Raw genomic sequence first — 24,265 nt, forward strand, 5'->3', positions numbered from 1 at the left:
AGAATTGCCTGGCTCATGTTGGGGCTATCACGATACACCCTGCATCCTTGCCTCAGGACCCACAGAGGGTAAGGCTAGAAGGAATCACCAGCCCATCTAGTCCAGTGGCTCTCAACAAGGGGTATACATACCTCTGGGGATACACAGAGGTCTTCAGGAGGGGACTCAGCTCATCTAGATCAGTGTTTCTCAGCCTGTGGGTCGCAGTCCCCAGGGGGTCATGGGACAGGTTTAGGGAGATTGTAAGTGCAGGGTTGGCATTAGGGGTGGCAAGCAGGGCAACTGCCCAGACCCCCATACCCCAGGGAACCCTGGCAAAGCTAAATTACATATTTCAGCCCTGCCACCTGGGGTTCAGGCTTCAGACAAGGCTCACAAGTGAAAAACAATTTCAAGTATCATACTGAAATATAAATATTATTTATATTCCAAATCAATTTATTTTATAATTATGTGGTAAAAATGAGAAAATAAGCAATTTTTCAGTAATAGTGTGCAGTGGCACTTTTGTATTTTTATGTCTGATTTTCTAAGCAAGTAGTTTAAGTGATGTGAAACTTGCACTTTGCAAGACAGACTCCTGAAAGGGGGACAGTAGTCTGGAAAAGTTGAGAACCACTGATCTCATCTGACCTCTTGTATACCACAGGATACTAACACTACCCAGCACCTGCACACTAAACCCAACAACCAAAATTACACAATATTACAGCCCACAGGAGACTGAACTACTATCTGCCACAGGCAGAGAACAGGAGGGGCCAAGGAGCACCAGTAAGTGAGGCCTCCACAACAGCAGGGAAATTAAGTTCTCTCTATCTCTATCTATATATCCAGATGATCCTGGCAAGCAACCTGCATCAGCTGCAGAGGAAGGCAAAAACTCCTAAAGTAATTGCAAAATTCCTTCCCAACCCCATATATAGTGATCAGTTAAGACACTAAGCATATGAGTAAAAACCAGCCAGCCAAGCCTCTGAGAGAGAGAATAAGCTCAGTACAATCTCAGAGCACTGGCCCTCCCCATTCCATGTCCTATCTCTAGCTGGAGCCATCCCTGATGCTTCAAAAGGAAGGATATTCAAAAAACAGAATACATAGAGGGATGGAAATCCTTTCTGACTCCTGCATGTGGCTGGCTGAAACCCTGAAGCATAAACATTTAGGAATGGAAGACATCCTAGATACCCTAGATCAGGGGTCGGCAACCTCTGACATGCCGCCCGCCAGGGAAAGCACCCTGGCAGGCTGGGCCAGTTTGTTTACCTGCCGCGTCGGCAGGTTCAGCTGACTGTGACTCCCACTGGCTGCGGTTCGCCATCCCAGGCCAATGGGGGCTGCAGGAAGCGGTGCGGGCCAAGGGATGTGCTGGCTGCAGCTTCCCACCACCCCCATTGGCCTGGGATGGCAGACTGCAGCCAGTGGGAGCCGCGGTCGGCCAGACCTATTGATGCGGCAGGTAAACAAACTGGCCCGGCCCGCCAGGGAGCTTACTCTAGTGAGCTGTGTGCCAGAGGTTGCAGACCCCTGCCCTAGATACACCCCCATATACACACTACTGTAATATTTGTATAAAATAGGCCTTATGAGGCATATGAAAGCTAACATGCTTGTTATTGATATAATTGTTAAATGCATGTGTTAATGTTATATATGAAGCTGTGGATTCTCTCTATATGATGTTACTAGAACGAAGTTTAAGACCAGAAAGCCTAGCCTGGGTAAAAAGTGATAAACAGGTCTGTCCTAGCAAGGACTGTGGATTTACCTCAATTTACATATTAGCTATAAACAAAGCTATCAAGCTAAACCAGCAGGGGTTATCCTGAGTTTGAACATGAGAGATGTAGAGTTAAAATGGCTCCAGCACCCCAAAGGAGATTTAATCTCCGGGAGGCCTTTCAGACTTGTAAGACAAAGACAGCCCTTTAGGAATATAATGAACACAGAGAGAGGATCCTTCACATTAAGGAGATATTAAATCATTTGGTTTCTTTCTCTGTGATGGCTCCTGGCCAGAAAAAAGCTAGAAAGGAGATGCAGAGTGGGCCCCCACCCCGGGAACCATCTTGAATAAAGACTATTGTACTAAATAACATTTTACATGCTTAGATGCATGTTTTCACTTTTGCTTGTAACCATCTCTACCCTTTATCTCCTTTACTGGGTATTATTTAATCCATGCTATTTTGTTAATAAACGTGTATTACTTTTACCATAAACCAATTCAGTGCTGTGTTTGAAGGGAAGAGTGTATTTACCCCAGTTAAAGTTCATGACAGTTTATTAATATATCAGCTAACTCAGCATCTTCTGTGAATGCACAGTGGTAGGGGCTGTGCATTACACAGAAACATCTCTGAGGAGCTGAAGTTCACCGATGGTCACCTGCTAGGCAAGGTCTGGTTCAGCAAAGCCTAGAGGAGTTTGCTGGTGAGGAAAACAGACTGGTATGGAAGAAAGCTGTGTCTAATCGCCAGCAAAACTTACTCTTGCTGAGTCAGAGAGAACACAGTGGCTCACAGGTCTGGGTATCCCCAGAAGCATGTTTCAAACACAAACCAAAAGCGAGGCCCAAGGCTGCTGAGCCCTGCCCCTTACAATCACAAGCAACCCTATCATACAATCACATTCATATATTTGTCCAGCTCTCTCAAAACTAATTGTTTGCCCTCACTGTCGTAGGTATCTATGGAAAGGTATACATGAGTCCTAGTGTCCAGGGGATGAGGAAGGTGTTGAAAGGGAGCCTGGACTTATGTCTCCATTGCAGCAGGTATCAGTTAGCAATGTGCTCTGGTTCAGGATGCACCACACACAGATGTTTGACTTCCCGACAGAATGGGAATGATCTAGCTCTCACTTGTCTGTAAATATAGTGCGCTGCTGTAGTGTTGTCAGCCAGCACTTAACTTGCTGATTCCTGAAGGTGTAGCAAAGCTTTTTCATGCCAGGCCAATTGTATTAACATCTAAAGTGTTTATGTGCAAGCAGGCTTCCTAAGGAGACCACAGATCCTGAATTGCCAGTTGATCCAGATAAGCCCACTCACCCCCACACACAGAGGAATCTGTTACCAAGGTTTTTGGAGGTAGAGACATGGATTAGGGAAATTCCTCTCCCCACCTGAAGTTGCTCTGTCCACCCAGTTTAACAAAGAGGATTTCTAGTGGGATTATGACCAACATGTTGTCAGGAAACCCCAGTCTCAAACCCAGGCCCATTGGGTTCCTGAGAAGCAGCCTTGGCCATCATGCCACACCAACTCAAATTATCAGTGTATTCACAGACTTGAATGGGTCAGCTTCCAGGATTTCATGACCAGCTTCCTGATTGGCTTGTAACCAATACAAACTCCCTGCTTCCTTTCTGGCCTTCTCTGAGCAACAAGCCATTACCATTAGCTGCTACTTGGACCCTGTTTGACCCTGTCTTGCCAACCCACCTGATCCTGCCTTGCTGCCTCACACAACCCCTCCAGATACCTCAGTGTACCTTCCCCTTAGATTAGCTCTCTTGGCTATTATATCCCTTGTGTAGAATAAATCTAAAAATCAAAGAATTAAACTTTGCTTGGATTTGGTTAAAGAAGTGTGTTATAAAGAAAAGACTTGAAAATAATGAGTTAAGGCTAGAAGGAATGCAGTAGAAAGAATTCCTGGTTTGAAAAAGGGGAAGTTTCTAAAAAGAAGGCCCCTGACTGATAAAGGTTATTGCAGATGGTTTTAAATAAGACAGAATCTATTTTAGAATGAGCCAACATGAACCTTGGCACCCCACATACTTCCTTGTTATCTCAAAAGTGTTCTCTCAAAAGTTAGGGCCTATGTGAACCCAGGTGCAAACAAAGAACCGTTGGTCAGCAAAGAAAGGGGAAGAAATAGGGAGGAAAAGCCTTGGTAAATCTTATCTGGATTAAAACTGGAAATAAGAGTAAACTGTCTCAAACAGGGCCGCCCAGAGGGGGGGGCAAAGGGGGCAATTTGCCCCGGGCCCCGGGTTCCGCAGGGGCCCCCAAGAGAAGAGCGGAGGCTCCCGCCTCCGCCCCTCTCCTGGAGCCTCAGCGCATCAAGCGCCAAGTCTCCGCCGGGGCCTCTGAGCCCCGCCCCGCTCAGAGCCGCGTGGGGAGGGGGCGGGGCTGGGAGCTCCAACGGGGCCTGAGCCCCGCCCCGCTCAGAGTCGCGTGGGGAGGGGGCGGGGCAGCTGCCTCCGCTCGGCGTGGAGCGCACAGCCCCGCCCCCGCCACACACGGCTCTGAGCGGGACGGAGCTCAGGCCCCGCCGGAGACGCGCTCGGGTAAGAGGCCGGGGCCGGGGCGACCCGCTGCCGCCGAAGCGCAGCCCGGTCTTCGGCGGTGGGGGGCCCCCTTCTGTTCCGGGACCCGCCGCTTAAGTGCCCCTAAGGCCCGCAGCGGGGACCCCCCCCCGCCACCGAATTACCGCCGAAGACCGGGCTGCGCTTCGGCGGTAATTCGGCGGCGGGGGGCTCCCGCCGCGGGTCTTCGGGGCACTTTGGCGGCGGGTCCCGGAACGGAAGGGCCCCCCGCCGCCGAAGACCCCGGGCCCCCGGAATCCTCTGGGCGGCCCTGGTCTCAAATTGTTTTTTAGCTGAAGTCAGTAATTGGCAATGACACCACTTGTTTGTTAAAGGATTCAAAAAGTAAACTCTTAAAGGGTTCATTGCTAATACCTTGCCTGGCCAAGTTGGAGCCAACCAATATGGGTCTAAGCACTCCTGGGTGTAATCTATTTGCATCTATCTTTATCAGGTACTTATAAATGTTTTATTACTGTCATTACATAATAAATTTATTATTATTTAGGCTTTGGGGGCATGTTTAAAGCAATTGTATAAATACCATTTAGCCTTTAGATTTAATAAAGGAATTTATGTTTAAATTAGTGTTGTGGTAATACCCTGCATAAATAATAATTCCAACATCTTGCATGAACTCTGACTACTGATCTGGACCACTCTTTAACTCACCAAATCCCTGGGCATTACATGTCTGCATGTGGCATCTGCTAGGTAGATATACTGATCTCAACCCCTTTTGCATGGATCAAAGGTGAAATGTGGCGTGCTGTGTGATGTAAGTGTATACTGCAAAGCATACAAGTATGAGACAGTTCTTAAATAGGCATGAAGTTGACTGATGAGATGTGTCACAGTCTGACACTGTTACTGTGGAAGTTAGGCCCTCACTGATCTGAAGTCTAATCCTGCTGCTCTGAATTCTATGCTCTGAGCTGGACTTAGTTTTGGTTTCTGACATTGAAACCCAGCAAGGTAAGACGTTTTAGGATTGATTGTACCAAGTTAGTCACCTGTTGTGGCTGTTCTCCTTGAATTAGCCATTCAGCTTCTTGGTGATGAAAACTAATGGATGAAAAGGTGAAAAGGAAGGACTCTATACTGATAGCATGATGTTCATGCCATGAATTTCAGGTATTTTCTGTGAGCTGGATATAAGGAAATGTTAAAATAGGCATCTGGCAGGTCAAAAGCTGCAAACCAGTCCACAGGATCTAGTAAACAGATTGTAGAAACTGAAGTACTTGTGGCACCTTAAAGACTAACAAATTTATTTTAGCATGAGCTTTCGTGAGCTACAGCTCACTTCTTCGGATGCATAGAATGGAACATACAGACAGGAGATATTTATACATACAGAGAACATGAAAAGGTGGAAGTATGCATAACAACAGGAAAAGTCTAATCAATTAAGATGAGCTATCATCAGCAGGAGGACAATTTGTCCTCACCCACAACTATTTCACATTTGGTGACAATATATATCTTCAAGTCAGTGGCACTGCTATGGGTACCCGCATGGCCCCTCAGTATGCCAACATCTTTATGGCTGACTTAGAACAACGCTTCCTTAGCTCTCGTTCCCTAACGCCCCCACTCTACTTGCGCTACATTGATGACATCTTCATCATCTGGACTCATGGAAAAGAAGCCCTCGAGGAATTCCACCGTGATTTTAACAATTTCCATCCCACCATCAACCTCAGCCTAGACCAATCCACACAAGCGGTCCATTTCCTAGACACTACTGTGCTAATAAACGATGGTCACATAAATACCACCCTATACCGGAAACCCACTGACCGCTATACTTACTTACATGCCTCCAGCTTCCATCCCAGACACACCACACGATCCACTGTCTACAGCCAAGCTCTAAGATACAACCGTATTTGCTCCAATCCCTCAGACAGAGATAAACACCCACAAAATCTCTATCAAGCATTCTTAAAACTACAATACCCACCTGCTGAAGTGAAAAAACAGATTGACAAAGCCAGAAGAGTACCCAGAAGCCACCTACTACAGGACAGGCCTAAAAAAGAAAACAACAGAACGCCACTAGCCATCACCTACAGCCCCCAACTAAAACCTCTCCAGCGCATCATCAAAGATTTACAACCTATCCTTAAAGATGATCCCTCACTCTCACAGATCTTGGGAGACAGGCCAGTCCTCGCTTATAGACAGCCTCCCAACCTGAAGCAAATACTCACCAGCAACCGCACACCATACAACAAACACTAACCCAGGAACCTATCCTTGCAACAAAGCCCGATGCCAGCTCTGTCCACATATCCATTCAAGTGACACCATCATAGGACCTAATCACATCAGACACGCCATCAGGGGCTCGTACACCTGCACATCTACCAACGTGATATATGCCATCATGTGCCAGCAATGCCCCTCTGCCATGTACATTGGCCAAACTGGACAGTCTCTATGCAAAAGAATAAATAGACACAAATCTGACATCAGGAATCATAACATTCAAAAACCAGTGGGAGAACACTTCAACCTCTCTAACCACTCAGTGACAGACTTGAAGGTGGCAGTTTTGCAACAAAAAAACTTCAAAAACAGACTCCAAAGAGAAACTGCTGAACATGAATTAATATGCAAATTAGATACAATTAACACTGGCCTAAACAGAGACTGGGAATGGTTGGGTCATTACACTAATTGAATCTATTTCCCTATGTTAAGTTCTCCTCACACCTTCTATGGGCCATCTTAATTATCACTTCAAAAAGTTTTTCTTCCTCCTGCTGATGATAGCTCATCTCAATTGATTAGACTTTTCCTGTTGTTATGCATACTTCCACCTTTTCATGTTCTCTGTATGTATAAATATCTCCTGTCTGTATGTTCCATTCTATGCATCCGAAGAAGTGAGCTGTAGCTCACGAAAGCTCATGCTAAAATAAATTTGTTAGTCTTTAAGGTACCACAAGTACTCCTGTTCTTTTTGCGGATACAGACTAACACGGCTGCTACTCTGAAACCTGTAGAAACTGAGGTTGCCATTCTGAATTTGAAACTGAGGTGTGAGGTGATGAAGACGGGGGGTTGGAGACTCAGTCTCTTACTTTGTGAAAAAAGGGAGAGTGGGAACAACAAGGACCCTGGGTCTGTACTCCAGTGGCACTTTCTTCACTACTCCCACCTGAAAAGAGTCTACCTCCTGCTTCAACAGTCTCCTGTGAAAAGGGTTCCTGAAGAAGAATGTGGGCAGAGGGGAAGGTGATTGGAAGGGACTAAAACTGGATGTATAGTCCTTGTTTATGATTGAGAACCCACTGGTTCATGGTAATCATACCCCAAGCTTCTTGAAAATGGGAGACAGTTGCCATGGTAGAACAAAAAAAAGATCCTGTGAGGTGCTAGCCAAGTTCCCAATGTTGGTGTCAAATGTGCTGCCCATTCAAAGCTCCAGACTCAGGAGGTGGCAGAAGGCTGTCTCCAGTGAAATATCTGCCTCTTCCTCAGTGGCTCAGAGGATCTTTGATGGCTGACCATAACATTGAGTCAAGGAACACCACTTGAAATACAGCTGTTGTGTTGTCTGCTTTCTTTTTTTGGAGTTCGGAGAGAGCCCCAAGGAATGCAAAGTTGCCCTGGAATTTTTCAGGGTATGATGTGCCTTATCAGTGCCACTGCTAAAGAGGTTGTAGCTCTGAAATGTAAGGTCCTTGGTTGTTGCTTGGGCCTTCCAAGGGATTCCTGCAGACTGAAGCCATGACAGTCTTCTCCTGGCAATTGTGTGCACTGCCTTGTCAGATGTGTCCAGTGCAGCCTGCAAGGATATTCTAGCAGTCAATTGGACCTCAGCCAGGAGGGCTTTCAATTCTTCTTGATGTTCCTTGAATAGCTTATCCACAAAGTTAGTTTGTCCTGAAGAAATCACAGTAGAGCTTGGTAATTTGCAACCCATATTTGGAGGCTAGCAGATAAATAGACCTTCCAGCAAAAGAGATCCATTTTTTGAGGATCCTCTTTGGGGGTGGATTTCAGAGGACCTTGCTGCTTTGTCCTCTACTATACAGCTTGCACAACCAGAGAGAGCCAGAGGAAAGATGCTGATAAAAATATTCAAACCCCTTTGCAAGGACTTATCTTTTGTCCACTCTCAGAGGTGGAGTCAATGCAGATGTGTGTCAAATGTTTTGACAGGTTCCAGCAGACCATCATTTATCAGCATGACTAATCTCCCTGGAATTGCAAACTGAACTATGTCCAAGAATGTGTGTTTCTCCTGTACAGTGTCAAGGGGAATATCTAAGATTCTGCCATGTGTTTTTATAAAGTCTTAGAAAACTGCAAATTCATCTGCAAATGCTGATGTAGGTGGGTTCACCACCTCCCACAAAGAAGAGATTATTAAAGCCAGGACTGGGTGCTCCTACTCTGGAGAATGTTGTTCCTCTTGACTCTCCTCTTTTTGCCCCTGCAGCAGCCATGGATGAAAGATATTCTATGGAGACTAACCTTGTTACCTCTTCAGAGGAGGAGACCTAGGACACAACAGAGGATGCTGGCTTCCTGGAGTAGGGCTGAATATGCCAGGGAGCCCAATATTGCCAGGGCATATATGGGTAATGCTGTGGTAGGTGCCTTGGGGAATAGCAGATGGAGTATCTCTGTATGGTCCTGATCTTTTTGTAACTCCCTTCACTGTTTCCTGAAATCTCTCCCTGACTCCTACTGAACTACCTCATGATGAGATGGAGGACAAGTAGGAGATGATTCCCTGCTGAGTTAAGAGGAAGAGAAGAAAAAAAAAATGTCTCCTCTCTAGAGAAAGAGACCGTTGTATCAAGAGTACCCTGCCTGCAAACCAAGGACTGTGATACATGACACCTCTTTGTCCAGATGTGGATACTCTAAAGCAGTGGTTTTCAAACTTTTTAGGGTGTGTACCCCTTTCCAAATAATGTCGTCTACCATGTACCCTGATCTGAGACAGGGACATAATATGTCTATGATTACATTACCAAGTCTTACTAAATAAAATACATTGTCTGACATTACAGGACTTTTCTCACATACCCTCGATGAGACATCACGTAACCTAGCAATATTCATACCTCAGTTTGAAAACCACTGTTCTAAAAGTAAGGGGGTTTGTATTGGCCTCCCTAAGCCTCTCTCCAGTAAAAGTGACTTTGGTACCTGAACCACAGACAGTGGATGAGTGAGGTCTCTGATGGGAAGTGGCTCTGAACAGATTCATCTCACTAGGCCACTTGTTTCAGATGGCAACTTGAAAAGCAGCATTAAAAGTTAATGGCTTCCACTGATATGGAATTAATCAAAACTGTCCCTTGGGAGAAGGATCTTAAAGCAGTTCACTAGATATGGTTTGGATGTCTTCTCCAGATTTGTATATCAGACCACCCTTAGTTTTCCATTAGTACAGTACATTACTGCAATGTCTGTCTGATGTTCTAATGTGGTTTGCTGTGATCCATATCATATGATGCATGGTTTAGCCAGGTGACCATGTCTTGATTCCTGACCCTGCTTATTTCCTCACAGCCTTCATACTGCTGTTTGGTGACAGTCCTGAATTTTTGTGGGTTTTGGCTTCTAACCAGACCCAGACTTAAAGGTGGCATCTCAGGGCGATATGGAGATCTTCATAACTCTGCAAGTGAGTTCATTTATTGTGCAGTCGTATTCTCAATATTATTGCTGCCTGAATCTCTTTGGAAGAATGTTGGCAAGATATGCACAAAGACAGGAAACCAGACTGTCCATATAGGTTGACTTCAGAACTACTGTGACAATTCTCATAGCAGTGTTCAATTACATATCAACAACTTTCATATGTACATTACCTGCCCATACTGACATGCAATATTCAGCTGCCAACAAGCCAAAGCCCAATATGGCTATCTGAAAGGTAAGAGTGTCTTCTCCATAAGTGGTCTGTGTCACATACTGGCACTATGTGAGGCTACGAACCAGAACCACTCCAAGGTATCTTGCAGTATCAGGGTGCTGAACAATGGGAACTGACCTTCTGGTTGAGGTTTTGCTGAAGATCTCCATTTGAGGAGGCCTGCATCAACTTCTGCAGCAGGAGAGTTTCAGCATCGCCTCCCACCCTGTCTGGATACACTTGGAGAAAACACAACATCCTGTAACAGATTCATAGATTCTAGGACTGGAAGGGACCTCGAGAGATCGAGTCCAGTCCCCTGCCCTCATGGCAGGACCAAATACTGTCTAGACGATCCTGGATAGACATTTATCTAACCTACTCTTAGAGGCTAAGGTGAACAAGTTTTCTCCCTCCTCCTTATGACACCTTTTTAGATACCTGAAAACTGCTATCAGGTCCCCTCTCAGTCTTCTCTTTTCCAAACTAAACAAACCCAATTCTTTCAGCCTTCCTTCATAGGTCATGTTCTCAAGACCTTTAATCATTCTTGTTGCTCTTCTCTGGACCCTCTCCATGTCCTTCCCCCATGATATATGTTCATTGGTATAGCAGGGCCACATGAGGAACAGGTATTAAACCCAAGTGATTTAGCTTCTGCTATGATCCTAAGTCCCTGTGGGGAGTGGAGAGTAGAAACTTTGTTTGTTAGCCTCGACAAGTTACTTAATATAAACACACCACACATAAGCCAGTGGACATAAGGAACCCTAAACAAACTTAATTATACTAATTCTTACAAGTTAAGCTAAATCACACAATGAACAAGAAAAGCAGACACTGCCAAGGGCTCTGTCTTGCATCCATGGGCAGTACGAAAAACTGAAGGGCAGGAGAGACCCCGCTCCATCCTTTATGCCCTCAGGTGGAGGGCATAAGAGCACAGGCATAGACCCAACAGACACTGCTAGCCAAAAACAATCCCATTTTCTGCACATCATGAGTGGAATTTGTGTGGACAATTACCCAGAGAAGAATTTAAGTTTAAATTGGGTTTTTTTGTTGTTTTATTTTTTGTTTTTCAAGTATTTCTCCATGTGGTCCAAAATATTTCAACTCAAGACAATGACACAGGATGGGTTATAAGAAAAATGCTAATATATTTCCCCTTGATTTTAGCCATATTATAGACTTTCTGTCTATAAAAGATGACTGCGGACCTCAGGAGAGCAAAACTACGGTAAGTAAAATGCTCCAGAGTGCAAGAACAGTCCACTAGTTTAGTAATACATACACATGCTCTACCTATGGAAAAGTGATTTATTAGACAAATTTATTACAAATCTAGTTCATCCACCAAAAGAAGACAACCATGCAAACTCTACAGTTATCTATATGATAGATTAAAATAAGTTTTTGCTTTTATCTTTTATCTTTTTTCATAAGCCACAGGCCCTAAAGAAGTTAGCGGGGGTTCAAATACAATTGAAGATTTGTTGAGGAGTCATAGTACCAATGCCACAGTTCACCTATCCTCTGCTGGAAAGCAGGTAGAAAGGTGCAGAGTTTAAACTCATGCTGGATCATTAAAGATGAGCAGTGTGTTGGGAAGCTGTTAAAAAGCTTAAATGAGATTTTTCAGATTTATGCATTTAAAATTTGAATTTCACTTTGTTAGTGAAAAGGGGAGAGCTAGAGGGTTTAGTGTAGTTTATGCCTGGATCAAAATGATAAATCTTTGCATGGCTGCCTTTGTTTGGTAAGTCATATATACAAAGGCTCGAGTTGATTAAAAACAAGAATCTTGGTAATCTTACCCAAAAAGTGTCACCTGCCCCCAGCTTATTGCAGGAGTTTCAATTCATGCAAAACCTACCTCATACCTATACTTTTCAGAAGCTCCGTAAAAGTGAATGTCATCTCATCCAAGTCAACTGCTGCAATAAAGATACAGATCCCCCACACGTCCTTTTTCTTTTCACTGTAACCCACCTAGTGGAAGAGAGAACACAGTTTTAGCTTGCTTTTGAGTTATCACCTGAGTATTATATACAGAATACTGCTCTGTTAAACAAATGCCAGAAAACATCCAAAGCTATGATTTCTAATTATTGAACAAGTCAAGAGTTCCAGATATTTACATCTTTTAGATGAAAGTGCAAAGACATTCCAATACTCATTCCTGCAGTGCAAGCTTAATTTTCCCTGTAAACATCAAAGTAGCCTTAGAATGGGAATGATGTTTCTATTGAAAAACAGTTATATGCTTCAGTTGTGCATAAGCAATACATTTTCATTAAGGCAGATTAATACTGTAAGTGCCTCAAACTTTGCAGACAAGACAGATTATACCTTTCAGGACCAGACCATAATCAGCTTTTAAAAGAAAAAAAAGTCTTAAAGGTTGGCACAAATTCACAAATGAAGGAAATGTACAATTAGACTTGTGTGAATGTTATTATGCAGCCAACTCTGTTTAGTAGTTGGACGTTTAAAACCTTAATTTTTTTTGGCAATGCTGATACTCAATACAGTTTCTTGGGATCTGCCTACTGTCCATTGGATGTTCCTGAATATTCTTCCCATTGTACTTTTTATTAGGCCTATTGACAAATTCTCAAGTCATTCCCTATGCAACATAACTCTCAGTGACAAGCAAACCTGAAGAAGCAGGGCCAACTAAATTCAATGTTTGTTAAGTGTCATTTCTTCAGTTGAGCTTCTTCAGTCCTCTAGTAACCAGCATGCAACTAAAGGTTCATGTAGCATTAAAGCCAAAAAATCCCAATATATACCTCCATTCCAGGAACCTCAAATTTAGGGTTAAACTTCCCACAGAAAACTGAGTTTAAAAGTTTTCTACATGTTGGCCAGTCTGACCTAAGCTGTTCGATGATAGCACCTGGGAAATCTGAAGGATGAGAGCCACGCATTGAAATGTCAAGCTATTAGTCAACTCAGAAATTGACTTCAACTAGTAACTGAACATCAACTGCCAACCTAAAGGTACTTTAGCACGTGATACTCTATACATATATTAAAAATTAGTTTAGCACTGAAGCAACGTTACTGAAGCTACTCTTAAGTTACTACTCAAAATGCATGTCAGCTCATTTGAGGTAGTAATTTACTTTAATTCTTTTAAAAAGAAATTCTACATAAAAATCAACACTTCCATAAGAAATCTTAGTTCTACAAACAAGTATTTTAATCCCAAACGTTATTGCATTACTTTGCCTACTTTCAAAATACAAATTTAACAAATAAAACATGAAAAAGACCTACAAGACATTTACACTGTGACATCTTAAAGATTCACAACTTTGAAATATAAAAATGGTAAGTTTTAGTTTTCTTTTCCCCTTCCAAAAGAAGTTTAATAAAGTTTAAAAATCAATTATCTTCAGTTTGTATTATAGAATCATGTAAGCTGAAAACAAGTCATAGCCCAGTTGTGTTATGTACTTTACAGACACAGAAGAAGAGAGTTGCAAGTAACTGGAGGGGGACAGGTCTTCATTTAAGACACAACAAAACAGTTGGGTGAAGCAAGAGGGAGGAACTAAGGGGAAAAGGAATAAAAGTAATAAGCATGTTTTACATACATTAGCAGGTTGTACAATTTGTAAGCGCAGACTCTTCGTTGGTTAATGGAGATAAATAAGCAGATCAATAGCAGTAGTCTTCCACTCAACCCCTGACTAGCCATCATTAGCTGGCAGCGTACTGGTAGACATCATGGCAAAAGAGATTCTTAAGAAGAAATTTGAAGTATAGAAAGAGGTTTTTATTGGGGGAAGGGGAAGGAAGCAAGTGGCCCTTGCACAAGGGGCAGCATAAAAGATGTGCAAAGATGACTGTTAATGAAGAGGTCCTTAATTTATTTCCTTTAACATATCAAATACTCATTCCCAAGAGGAGTTATTTCCTCCCATCCCCACTGTTTCCATGATCTGCATTTGAAGAAAAAAATATCAGCATGCAGTTAGCACTACTAGTACCTTCAAATCAAGATCAGTTATGCATCTAAGCAAGAGTTGAGAGTGAAGCTGACAGACTAAGGTCTCTGTCCTGTAACAGAACAAGCCAACTCCCAGACTCTCACCAAAAAAAAAAAAATCTCAACAACTTTATTGGGATTAGAACAGGAGTACTTGTGGCACTTTAGAGACTAACAAATTTGAGCATAAGCTTTTGTGGGCTACACAGCCCACTTCATCAGATGCACAGAATGGAACATATAGTAAGAAGATATATATACATACAGAGAACATGAAAAGGTGGAAGTTGCCATACCAACTCTAAGAGGCTAATTCATTAAGATGAGCTATTATCAGCAGGAGAAAACACACTTTTGTAATGATAATCAAGATGGTCCATTCCAGACAGTTGATAAGAAGGTGTGAGGATACTTAACATGGGGAAATAGATTCAATATGTGTAATGACCCAGTCACTCCCAGTCTCTATTCAAACCCAAGTTAATGGTATCTAGTTTGCATATTAATTCAAGCTCAGCAGTTTCTCCTTGGAGTCTGTTTTTGAAGCTTTTCTGTTGCAAAATTGCCACCTTTAAGTCTGTTACTGAGTGACCAGAGAGGTTGAAGTGTTCTCCTACTGGTTTTTGAATGTTATGATTCTTCATGTCAGATGTGTCCATTTATTCTTTTGAAATAGAGACTGTCTGGTTTGGCCACTGTGCATTGCAGAGGGGCACTGCTGGCACATGGCATATATCATATTGGTAGATGTGTGGGTGAACAAGCCCCTGATGGAGTGGCTGATGTCATTAGGTCCTATGATGGTGTCATTTGAATAAATATGTGGACAAAGTTGGCATCAGATAACTGGACTATCATGAAGTGGGATCACTGTCACTGTTCTCCCCACACAGTTTTGCAGGCCATTAAGGCACTTAAATAGCAGACAAAAAGCCTTGGATACTCTGCCTCATGCGTAAGGCTAAGATTTTGTCATGGTTATTTTTAGTAAAAGTCATGGACAGGTCATGGGCAATAAACAAAATATTCACGGAAGCCGTGACCTGTGACTTTTGCTGCTGCATGGTTTCCCCCACCACGTGGGAGCTGTGGGACTGCCCCTCTGCCCACAGCAGCTGGGAGCTGCAGGGTGACCATATTTCCCAGAGAGAAAATGGAACATCCCAGCCGCTCACCTAAGGCGTCCCCCTCTCCCTGTGCGAGGCTGTCACCTGTCGCTGGAACTTTGCAAGGGGGCCCCTGTCACTGGAATCCTGCCAGGGTCACACTGGCTGTCAGCTCCAGAGTCCTGTAGCCCTTGGGGCTGAAGATGAGAATGTCAAGGAGGTCTCTGGAAGCCACAGATTCCGTGAGTTCCATGACCTCTGTGACATAAACCTAGCCTTACTCATGAGTTTCCAGAATGGTGAATCAGATAAGAGAATGAAAAAGTAACTGGTTATCTGAACCTTGGTTTGGGTAATACTGAACATTTATTTAGAGTTAAGGAGAATAGTTTCAAGCAGAGTAAAACCAGGAAAAAAATAATTTAAGATTTCATGTCATGAAAGAAGGTAAGGAGGAAGTTGAACCAGGATGAGGAATCTCCTTGAAACTGGGCAGAACTATATCTGATCCAGTACACATGGACAAGTTCTAGTAGGTAGATGGCAAAATGCCTAAACTTAGATCAAACCAGTAAATCTACTCACAAACTTTATACAATTACTTCTTTGTAGTTTGACTGCAACCAAGTTTTTATTAAAAATAAACATCTATTTCAAAATGTGCATGCTTCCAGCTGTCTCAAGACAAACCCACATGAGAAGACAGTAAACTAAAACTAGTAATGAAATAAAACTGGGGTACTAGCTGCCATACTTTTACAGTAACTTCATCAACATTTAAAGGAATATTTGGAACTTGTTTGGACCATCTTACCTAGTAATAAGCAAGTTAAAGAACAGTCTAGAAGCCTAGAGAGACAAGGTGGGTGCGGTAATCTCTTTTATTGGTCCAACTTCTGTTGGTGAAAGAGACAAGCTTTCAAGCTACACAACTCTTCTTCAGGTCTGGGAAAGAGTGTCACAGCTAAATACAAGATTTAACAGACAGTACATATTCTAAGCTAAGAAACCATTCAAGGTGAAATGGCCCATTAACACTCCTGTAGTCATAGGACAAAAAAGGGGGTTAGTGGGTTACAGATTGCAATATGCCATAAGTCCAGTGTCTTTATTAAGACCATGATTTTCAGTGTCTAGCATAGCTTTGAATTTAAGCTTCCTAGAGGAGAAAGGAAATTGGATGGAATTATTGGTGATTTGAGGAAGGGGATAAGGAGGTGATAACATGGGAGTGGGTGGGGTTGGAAACTGTTAAGAGGTTTGGTTTGCTGGAATGCAGAAACTGTAAAGTGAATATAATATCCAAGATTCTCTATAAAATACATTCTCTATTTTTCAGTTTTCATATTAGGCTTTATTAATGGGCTGTTTCTCACTAGTTGAAATTTGGAAGCTATTGATCAACGTTTCAAATGGATGATTATCGCTCAGCGATTACCAGTGTATGAATTTATGTCTAAGACTATGTCTACAAGAGTTTACAGTGGCACAGCTGTACAGATGCACCTGCATCACTGCAAAATCTCTCATATAGCCACTCTGTTGACAGGAGAGAGCTCTCCCATTGACATAATTAAGCAACCCAAGGAGTGGCAGTAGCTATGTCAGCAAAAGAAGCTCTCCCACCAACATAGCTCTGTGCACACTACCACTTATGCTGATGAAACTTATGTCGCTTGGGGGGATGGGGTGTTTTCATACCTGAGTGACATAAATTTTGCTGACATAAGTGGTAGTGTAGATATGGCCTAAGTATTACTACCATTAAACGGAAATAGGAAAAAATTGTGGAATAGACTAAAATACTGAAGGTGAATTCTTCTGAAGAATTTTTCACTATGGTTATAGTATCAGAGGGGTAGCCGTGTTAGTCTGGATCTGTAAAAAGTGACAAAGAGTCCTTATAGACTAATAGACATATTGGAACATGAAGTGGGTATTGACCCACGAAAGCTTATGCTCCAATACGTCTGTTAGTCTATAAGGTGCCACAGGACTCTCTGTCGCTTTTCACTATGGTTGTTTTAAGTAGCTAGATTGAAGCAAGAATCCTTTCTAGAAGTGCTGCAAATGGGTTCTCAAAAATCAAATATGCCACTGAATTATGCTAGTAGAGTGCATCTTGATGTCCACAGATCAGTTGAAGTCAGAGTTTCATCAATCCTTATAAGATCTACACTCCTGTTCAGTCGCCTCAATTATTTTTAGTCCATTCAGACTGGTTTGGTTGCAGTGGTAAAACTTTAAAGACTAGGTCATGAAATAATATCAGTATCCAAAGACAAATACAGTATAAAGACCTCAGACAGCAGACTTGAGGAATGTGTTTTACCTGAAGTATTTTAGCTTTTCATGTTTGGCCATCTTTCTCTAGATTTCTCATGAAATCTACTTTTACACCTAGTAGAAAGTCAGACAGTAACTCACTAATGCCACATATCTAGCTACTGAGATTCCTAGTGATTGAATCTCCCCTCACAACAGGGTGTCTATAAACATAACCTACTCCTAGGGTCACTTCAGTGAGTAAAGAATTATGAAACTTCTCTACCTCTAGCAGAAGGTGGGTTTGTCCTAGTGACCTAAGGAAGTTTGTCCATCTGTTTCACCATGGTTTCCTCCTATCATAAAAACAAATTATTTGAATGGAGGTTGAGGCAGTCAATACACAGGTGGACGTGCTGTACAATATCCTACATAATGTCTAGAATTGTCCTTCTGCATCTGTCAAGATACTGTGCTTTTGCTCTGAGAGTCACACACTAAACCAAGTAGTTGTATGTTTTCCTCATTATGCAGCAGACTGATTATCCCCCACCTGGACTAGTATGCTACTAGTATTCTATCTCCATAGTTAAAGTGGAGCTTTTACTTTGACAGGTTCTCTTTATTTATAAGCTGGGGCTTACTTTAAGTTGATTTTCTTAACTTAAGCCCGCTAATGATCATGAAACCTACTCCTCAAAGAGTAATTCTCATTTTCTCTAGACTCTTATACCCTGGCAGTGCCTCTGTCTGGAGTCTCTGTGATTGTGCCTCTTGATAGCACTATGTTACTGGTACAAAGCACAAGGAATTTATTACTAAGGGACCGACAGCTGGTTTTACCAATATATAGCTTGCTCACTTCGAAAACACAGATTTAAGATTAGTTTTGAGCATTCATGGTCAAAATCACTTATAGCCCTAACAATTATTTAATACCTTTATAAAAATCGTGGTACATGGCTATCCTTCATTGAATGCTCACCAGTAGAAAAGCCAAGGCATTGGTAAGCACATCAGTAATATGCTTATTTATTTTTGACTATGCAGTAAGAATTGTGCCTGCATAGTGTATATTGAATAAAGATGATTCTTTCAGTTCATACCATCTTAATATGCTGCTCTCTTAAGACTAAAGTGTTTATTCATATCAAACTAAATGGATAAATCTAGACACCCCCCCCCTTTACTTCATGCATTTGAGATTGCTGTAAAAAAATGCACGTTTTTGTCTCGTCTCTTCTTTGGTTTATTACTATTAAGGAAGAAACAAACCAACAGTTACTCGAAATCCTGCATCATTCCTAAATGTTTCCTTGAAAACACCAGTTAGCCAGTTCCTTTGGATTCCTTCTTGGAATGTGAAATATAATGAAGTTGGCATTAAGTCTGAAGAGGTTATTCAAAAGTGTAAGACCAAACACACCCTGTTTATGGTTGTCATGGGGCAAATTAACATTTAATTTTCAAGGGCACAGGATATTTTTTTCTACTCTTTTTTTTTTTTAATGTTTCTATTTTATAGGAAACTAGCAATACAAGGGATGTCCTAAGAAGTCTCACATATAATACTGAAATTCTTTGGCATTTTCTATTGCAAACAAAAATTCATTTTTCATTTGGATTCTTATTTAGAACTATTGCTACTTAAATGCTTGAATCTAATAAAATTTATTATTATGATTGTTTCTGTTTTACCCACACTGAAGGCTGAATTTTGCAGCCGTGTTAGGGGTGGGAGGAGGGAATTACTTCCTCTTTATGCTCCTGGATCCTAGCTCCAGTTGAGAATAAGGCCCCTGGTGCAAACTAGAAAAGTCAGTTGAACTGGCTGGCAATGTCTTCCAAGGGGCCATTCTACCAGCTAGGAATCTACCCGGTATAAGCTGTGCTCAGAACACTGTCTTTCCTCTGATGTACCCTTAATGCTGGATCAGAGAGATGAGGCACTTCTGCTGCCTCTTTGATACTGCCATGCTGAGATTCCTTTTTTGAAAGAGAGTCCACAACTGGCTGTTTAATCAGACTTTATCTTGCTCAAGCAAACCAGCTGGAATAAGAGACTAGGGTCTACCCCTGAAAATTAATGAAATTTTAGCTATGATATTCATGTATAGACAATGCAGACATTAGCAAAGGAGTAACATTGGGGAATCATCCCTTGAATATACATGCGTGGAGGGCTGAAGTTGGTCACCTCCATGGCACCATTCCTACAGAATCTGCAGTTTCCTTCTGTACTCGTCAGCACCAATGGAACCCCTATCACTGGGGATCCCAAAGCAAGCACTCCCAAAAGTGGACCAGGCAATATGATTCCATGGCCAGCCATGCTGGCAGAGAGCAGAGGATGGCTCTGAAGGGTCCTAGAGCCAGTGTAGATGCACACGGCCTCTACAAGTATATCCCTTTGCCTCTGCCAGATTCCCTGAGGTCTGAGGGGTTTGGGTTCTGAATCCCCAACTTTGTCTGTGTCACAGCAAGAACATGATGAAGGAATTCAGGGGAAAAGAATGAGAGGAGAAACCTGACAGACTGTTTCTCCCTCTGGGCCAATCCAATGGGCTTTCCAATAGGAGGCTGTAATCTAGCTCGTAAGAATGTCCACACTGGACCAGACCACTGGCCCATTTAGCCAAGCATTATATTTCTGACAGTGGGCAGTACCACATGCTTCAGAGGAAGACGTAAAGTCTCCACGGTGGCTAATTATTCAGTACCATGTCTATGAGTGAAATTTTGTCCTAACCTCATTGAGTTAGTGGTTGGCTTATGCCCTAGAGAATGAGGGCTTGTACTCCCTAAATGCTTTTATCCTAGCCAGTTTAATTGTAGATAGAATTATTATTCATATAAATGTCTAGTCCTTTTTTTTAAATCCTATTATGACCTTGGACACAGTAAAGGTACATCTACACTGCAGCTGGAGGTGTAATTGCCACCTCAGGTAGATATACACATGCTAACCTTAGTCAAGCAAGAGTGCTAAAAAATTGTGTAATTCTGGTGATGTGGGTGGTGACATAAGTTTGCTGCCCAAAACATATCTAGAGTCTCAGATGGTATTGTACTTGGGTGTCAAGCTTGTGCTACTGCACAGGTGTTTATATGAATTCTATTGTTTCACCCAGTATACAGACTCTGGAACAGTACTGCACTGGTTCATAATTGGAATATTTTATAACCAGAAACTTAGTTTTTAGAAGTTTGTCTTCTACAAAGGCTGGATGTCATATTGAAAGACTAAGTCTTCTCCACTTAACTAAATATAACAAGGACAAAAAACTTCTATCCTTTCCACTTGATATTTGTGGTTCTTAAGTGTAGGCAGAGGAACTGCTTAAGACTTCAATCCTGGCCCCACACACACACACAAAAAAAAAGGCAGTCTCGGGCTTTGCTGGGAGAGGGGTTTTTATTTTAAGCTGCTAAATGTTAACAAAGACAGAGAGATTGATTTTTAATTATGCTGGGGTTCTAAAATTTGACATGAATAGTAAAAACACTAGTCAAAAGAACAGCAAGGCCCAGGGACATCACACTGTGTAAAGCCCACCCAGTTTCTCAACTCCCCACTACTATGAAGGGAAAGGTGCTAACATTCCTACCAGAATGTTGTCCCTGGACCTTACATAGCAGCTCCTAGAAAAGAGAAGCTACTGACATGTATGTGAACTTCAGAGAGCCCCTTCCTCCTCCTCCCCGCTCACTTAGACTAGAAGCAGTCTCTGCTACCATTCTTATATCCAAACAACTTTTTTGATAAATGGTTTCAATACCCGTCTCCACTCACAGAAGTCTGACACTTCAGTTTTAAGTCTCTCAATCTATTCAAACTACGTGTTACTCTCTGGAAAAATGGATCTTCAGTGGCAAATAGCAAATAGCCCTGGTAATTTGAGAAAGGACACTAACTCAATACCTTGGACCAGCAGAATTTAATTCTGGCTCTCAGAGCTCTATGATTTTTAACTCCTACTTAGAAAAGCCAGAAGACAGGCAGGCACTTTGAATGAAAGTGCCTACCCAGCCACGACTAGACACAGTACCAACATTAACGTGTAATGAAATCTGAAAAGCTGTGTTTTAACCAAAAAAAAAAAAGTGGTTTGTTTTTATTAGTACTATTCCTACTGTTTTTATTTTTATGAGGACTACTCTTACTGTTTTTATCCCCTACCGATGCCATCACATACTATGGTTGACCAAAAAAAGGTCACAAGACAGAAGCCATAAAAAACTCAGTCAATTTATAATACTTATAAGTAGTAATTGGTGGTCTGGAGAGTTGACTGTTCACATAGTGCTGGTTTAACTACCATTCACAGTAAATGTGAAATCAAGTTTTTTGTTTGTTTTTTTAATCAGTACATTTATTGAACTATATAGAACAAAGGTGAGGTTATGTAAGTTAATTTATACAGATGTGTACATACAGCAACCATTGTACTTTTTGATCTTGATATAAACCTGCATAAGAATGATGGCACTATAGCATTTCATTTTAAAATAATTTGCAATTTTTATCAATTTCCTTCTTGGGTGGGCTAAGGCAACACGTTAGGCTAAGCACTGCTACAGAGCTCAGTATTTGGAATCAAATATAATTGTGAGCATTAACTATACCAAGTACTCACTAGCGTTCCATCAGCAGATGACACTTTTTCATATGTCTTCCAAGCATTCGCTCTTACAATGTCTGACACTCTTAAAGTGTCACAAAGTGCAACAAAGTCAGTTTCTCCAAACTCAAGCCTAGGAGAGAAGGTGAAAAAGACTATTAGTCTGGTCTATAAGTAACAGGTTATTTTAAATGAAAATGTATCTGACATGGTTACAAAGTATAAAACATTAGATATCATCTGACACTTCACTAGATACAAAGCCCATTCTGTTGAGCATCCTGCAAAAAAGCTGGAAAAGTTACCTTGTACATACAGAAGATAATATTTAGCCATTTTAATGTACAATACTTACATAACTAAAACCTGGAAGTCACTTATAATTAGAGCCCTGCGCGGATTTAGAATTTGTATCCGCATCTGACCCGCAAACATAGTTCACGGATATAGAGCGGATATCCGCAGATTTGAGGGGCTTTACTTATGACACCAAAAGCCCAGGAATGGGTTGAAGGAAGGTCATAGTCTAAAACTAGTAACTAACAGCATACCAAGATTGGAATAGCCCTAACAAAAAATCAGAATTAAGACCCAGGAACTGGCCTTACATTAGAACTTCTAATCTAATCCTGAAATTCTTGATACATGTACATCAGCTACCTGTAGCAGAGAGAGGGGCAAATCCTTTTGTAGTGTGAAAAACTGCTCTGTCTTAATTTGCTATTTAGGGTGTACTGAGCATGCTCAGTAACATCTGCTAAAGTCACTGCCCTTCCTTGGCATCAGATTCTGTGGACTGCTTTTTGCAGAGGTTAAAAAGGGGCAAAGGGGGCAAACTGGAGGCGGGGGTGGCCAGGGTGTGAGCAGGGGTCAGAAATTGACTGGGTGGAGGGTTCAAGCAGCTGGAGGCAGGGTTAGGATAAGGGCTGAAGAGCAAAATCAGGGACAGGGAGAGGGGGTAATAGGAGCCAGCGGTTAAGCCCACCGATGAGGTGCTGCCAGAAGATAACAGAGGGCAAAACCCTGGCACAGGCAGAGGGCGTAACAGTTACCCGGGTGGACTGAGACACAAGTGTTTGCAAAAATGCAGGGGGGGGGTGGAGGGGGCTTTTTTATTTCCTCTCCCACGGGACAGTATGTCTCAGCATGGGCTTCCCAGGGCTGGGTTCTTAAAGGCACAGGCATCCCAATGCCTAGTCATTGCAGCTCCTCTGACTGATGTAACCTACTGAGGTGCTGCAGGAGACTTGAATCAGTGAAGTATTTTACCTATACCCCCTCAGAAACAAAGAATCACTTATCAGTGTATATGACCACAACGTCTCATAGCAGTTCACAAATTTGTTTTATCTGCTGCTGGGATTCCCTAAATTACTTTTAGCACCTCATCATTTACCTTTGCTATTGTGCAGATGCATGTAATTGCGATATTAAATTTATATTTTAATAACAAATATTCATTGAAAATATGTATAAGTACTTGCTAGTAGTGTTAGCATTAACATCTGTGTTTCTAGTACTGCACTAGCTATGATTTTTACTGTGATTTCTAATTTGGAATTTTTCATTCTCACTTTTTCTTCTGTACCAGAAGACGGGAAAGGCAAGAGGTAGCAAATTAGGACAAGTCTGCAAATAAGAACAATCTTACACATCAGTAACTGCTACTTGTAACAATTTGCTATCCATGTTCCCCTAAAAGATTTGATCAGATAATAGTTTAATATCAATAACTTGCTACTGGTAACAAATTACACCAGATAGCAGGATTGTTTATAATACCTTATGTATCAGTAAATGCTACTGGTAGCAAACTAAGACAAATGGCAGGTTTTCCCACTATCCGGGCTGGAGCTGTCCTTGGGAAGCATGGGGGCCGAAGAGCTGGAAGTGATCAGGAACCCAGGTAGGCCCCAGCCTTACATTCTGGGTTTGCACTGCCTGACTCTTTTAGCTGTTAACAGGTCAACACTAAGGTTACATCAGCATGAACTGCTTGACACTCGTCACTGCACGTGTCTCCAGTCAGAGCCAGGTCTGCAGCCGTTACGTTTCACTCCGGTGAGGTAGG

At 42.1% G+C, this 24,265-nt stretch overlaps 1 protein-coding gene across 6 annotated transcripts in view; it reads right to left on the reverse strand.

Moving 5' to 3' along the window:
* RB1 (RB transcriptional corepressor 1) overlaps positions 1-24,265 on the reverse strand; it is a 176,360-nt gene that overhangs the window by 151,448 nt on the left and 647 nt on the right. For 2 of the 6 annotated variants that reach the window (XM_039519842.1, XM_039519843.1), the window contains exons 2-3: positions 22,210-22,327; positions 12,078-12,193 (exon numbers count right to left, since the gene is read on the reverse strand). In XM_039519842.1, the coding sequence (XP_039375776.1) occupies positions 12,078-12,193; positions 22,210-22,327 (234 nt within the window). Of the gene's footprint in view, positions 1-10,339; positions 10,441-12,077; positions 12,194-13,806; positions 13,939-15,376; positions 15,505-22,209; positions 22,328-24,265 lie in introns of those variants that run through there. The other 4 variants (XM_039519844.1, XM_039519846.1, XM_039519845.1 and 1 more) reach the window with 4 other exon arrangements.

The sequence above is a fragment of the Mauremys reevesii genome, linkage group 1, assembly GCF_016161935.1.
Source record: "Mauremys reevesii isolate NIE-2019 linkage group 1, ASM1616193v1, whole genome shotgun sequence".
Taxonomy (NCBI): Eukaryota; Metazoa; Chordata; order Testudines; family Geoemydidae; genus Mauremys; species Mauremys reevesii.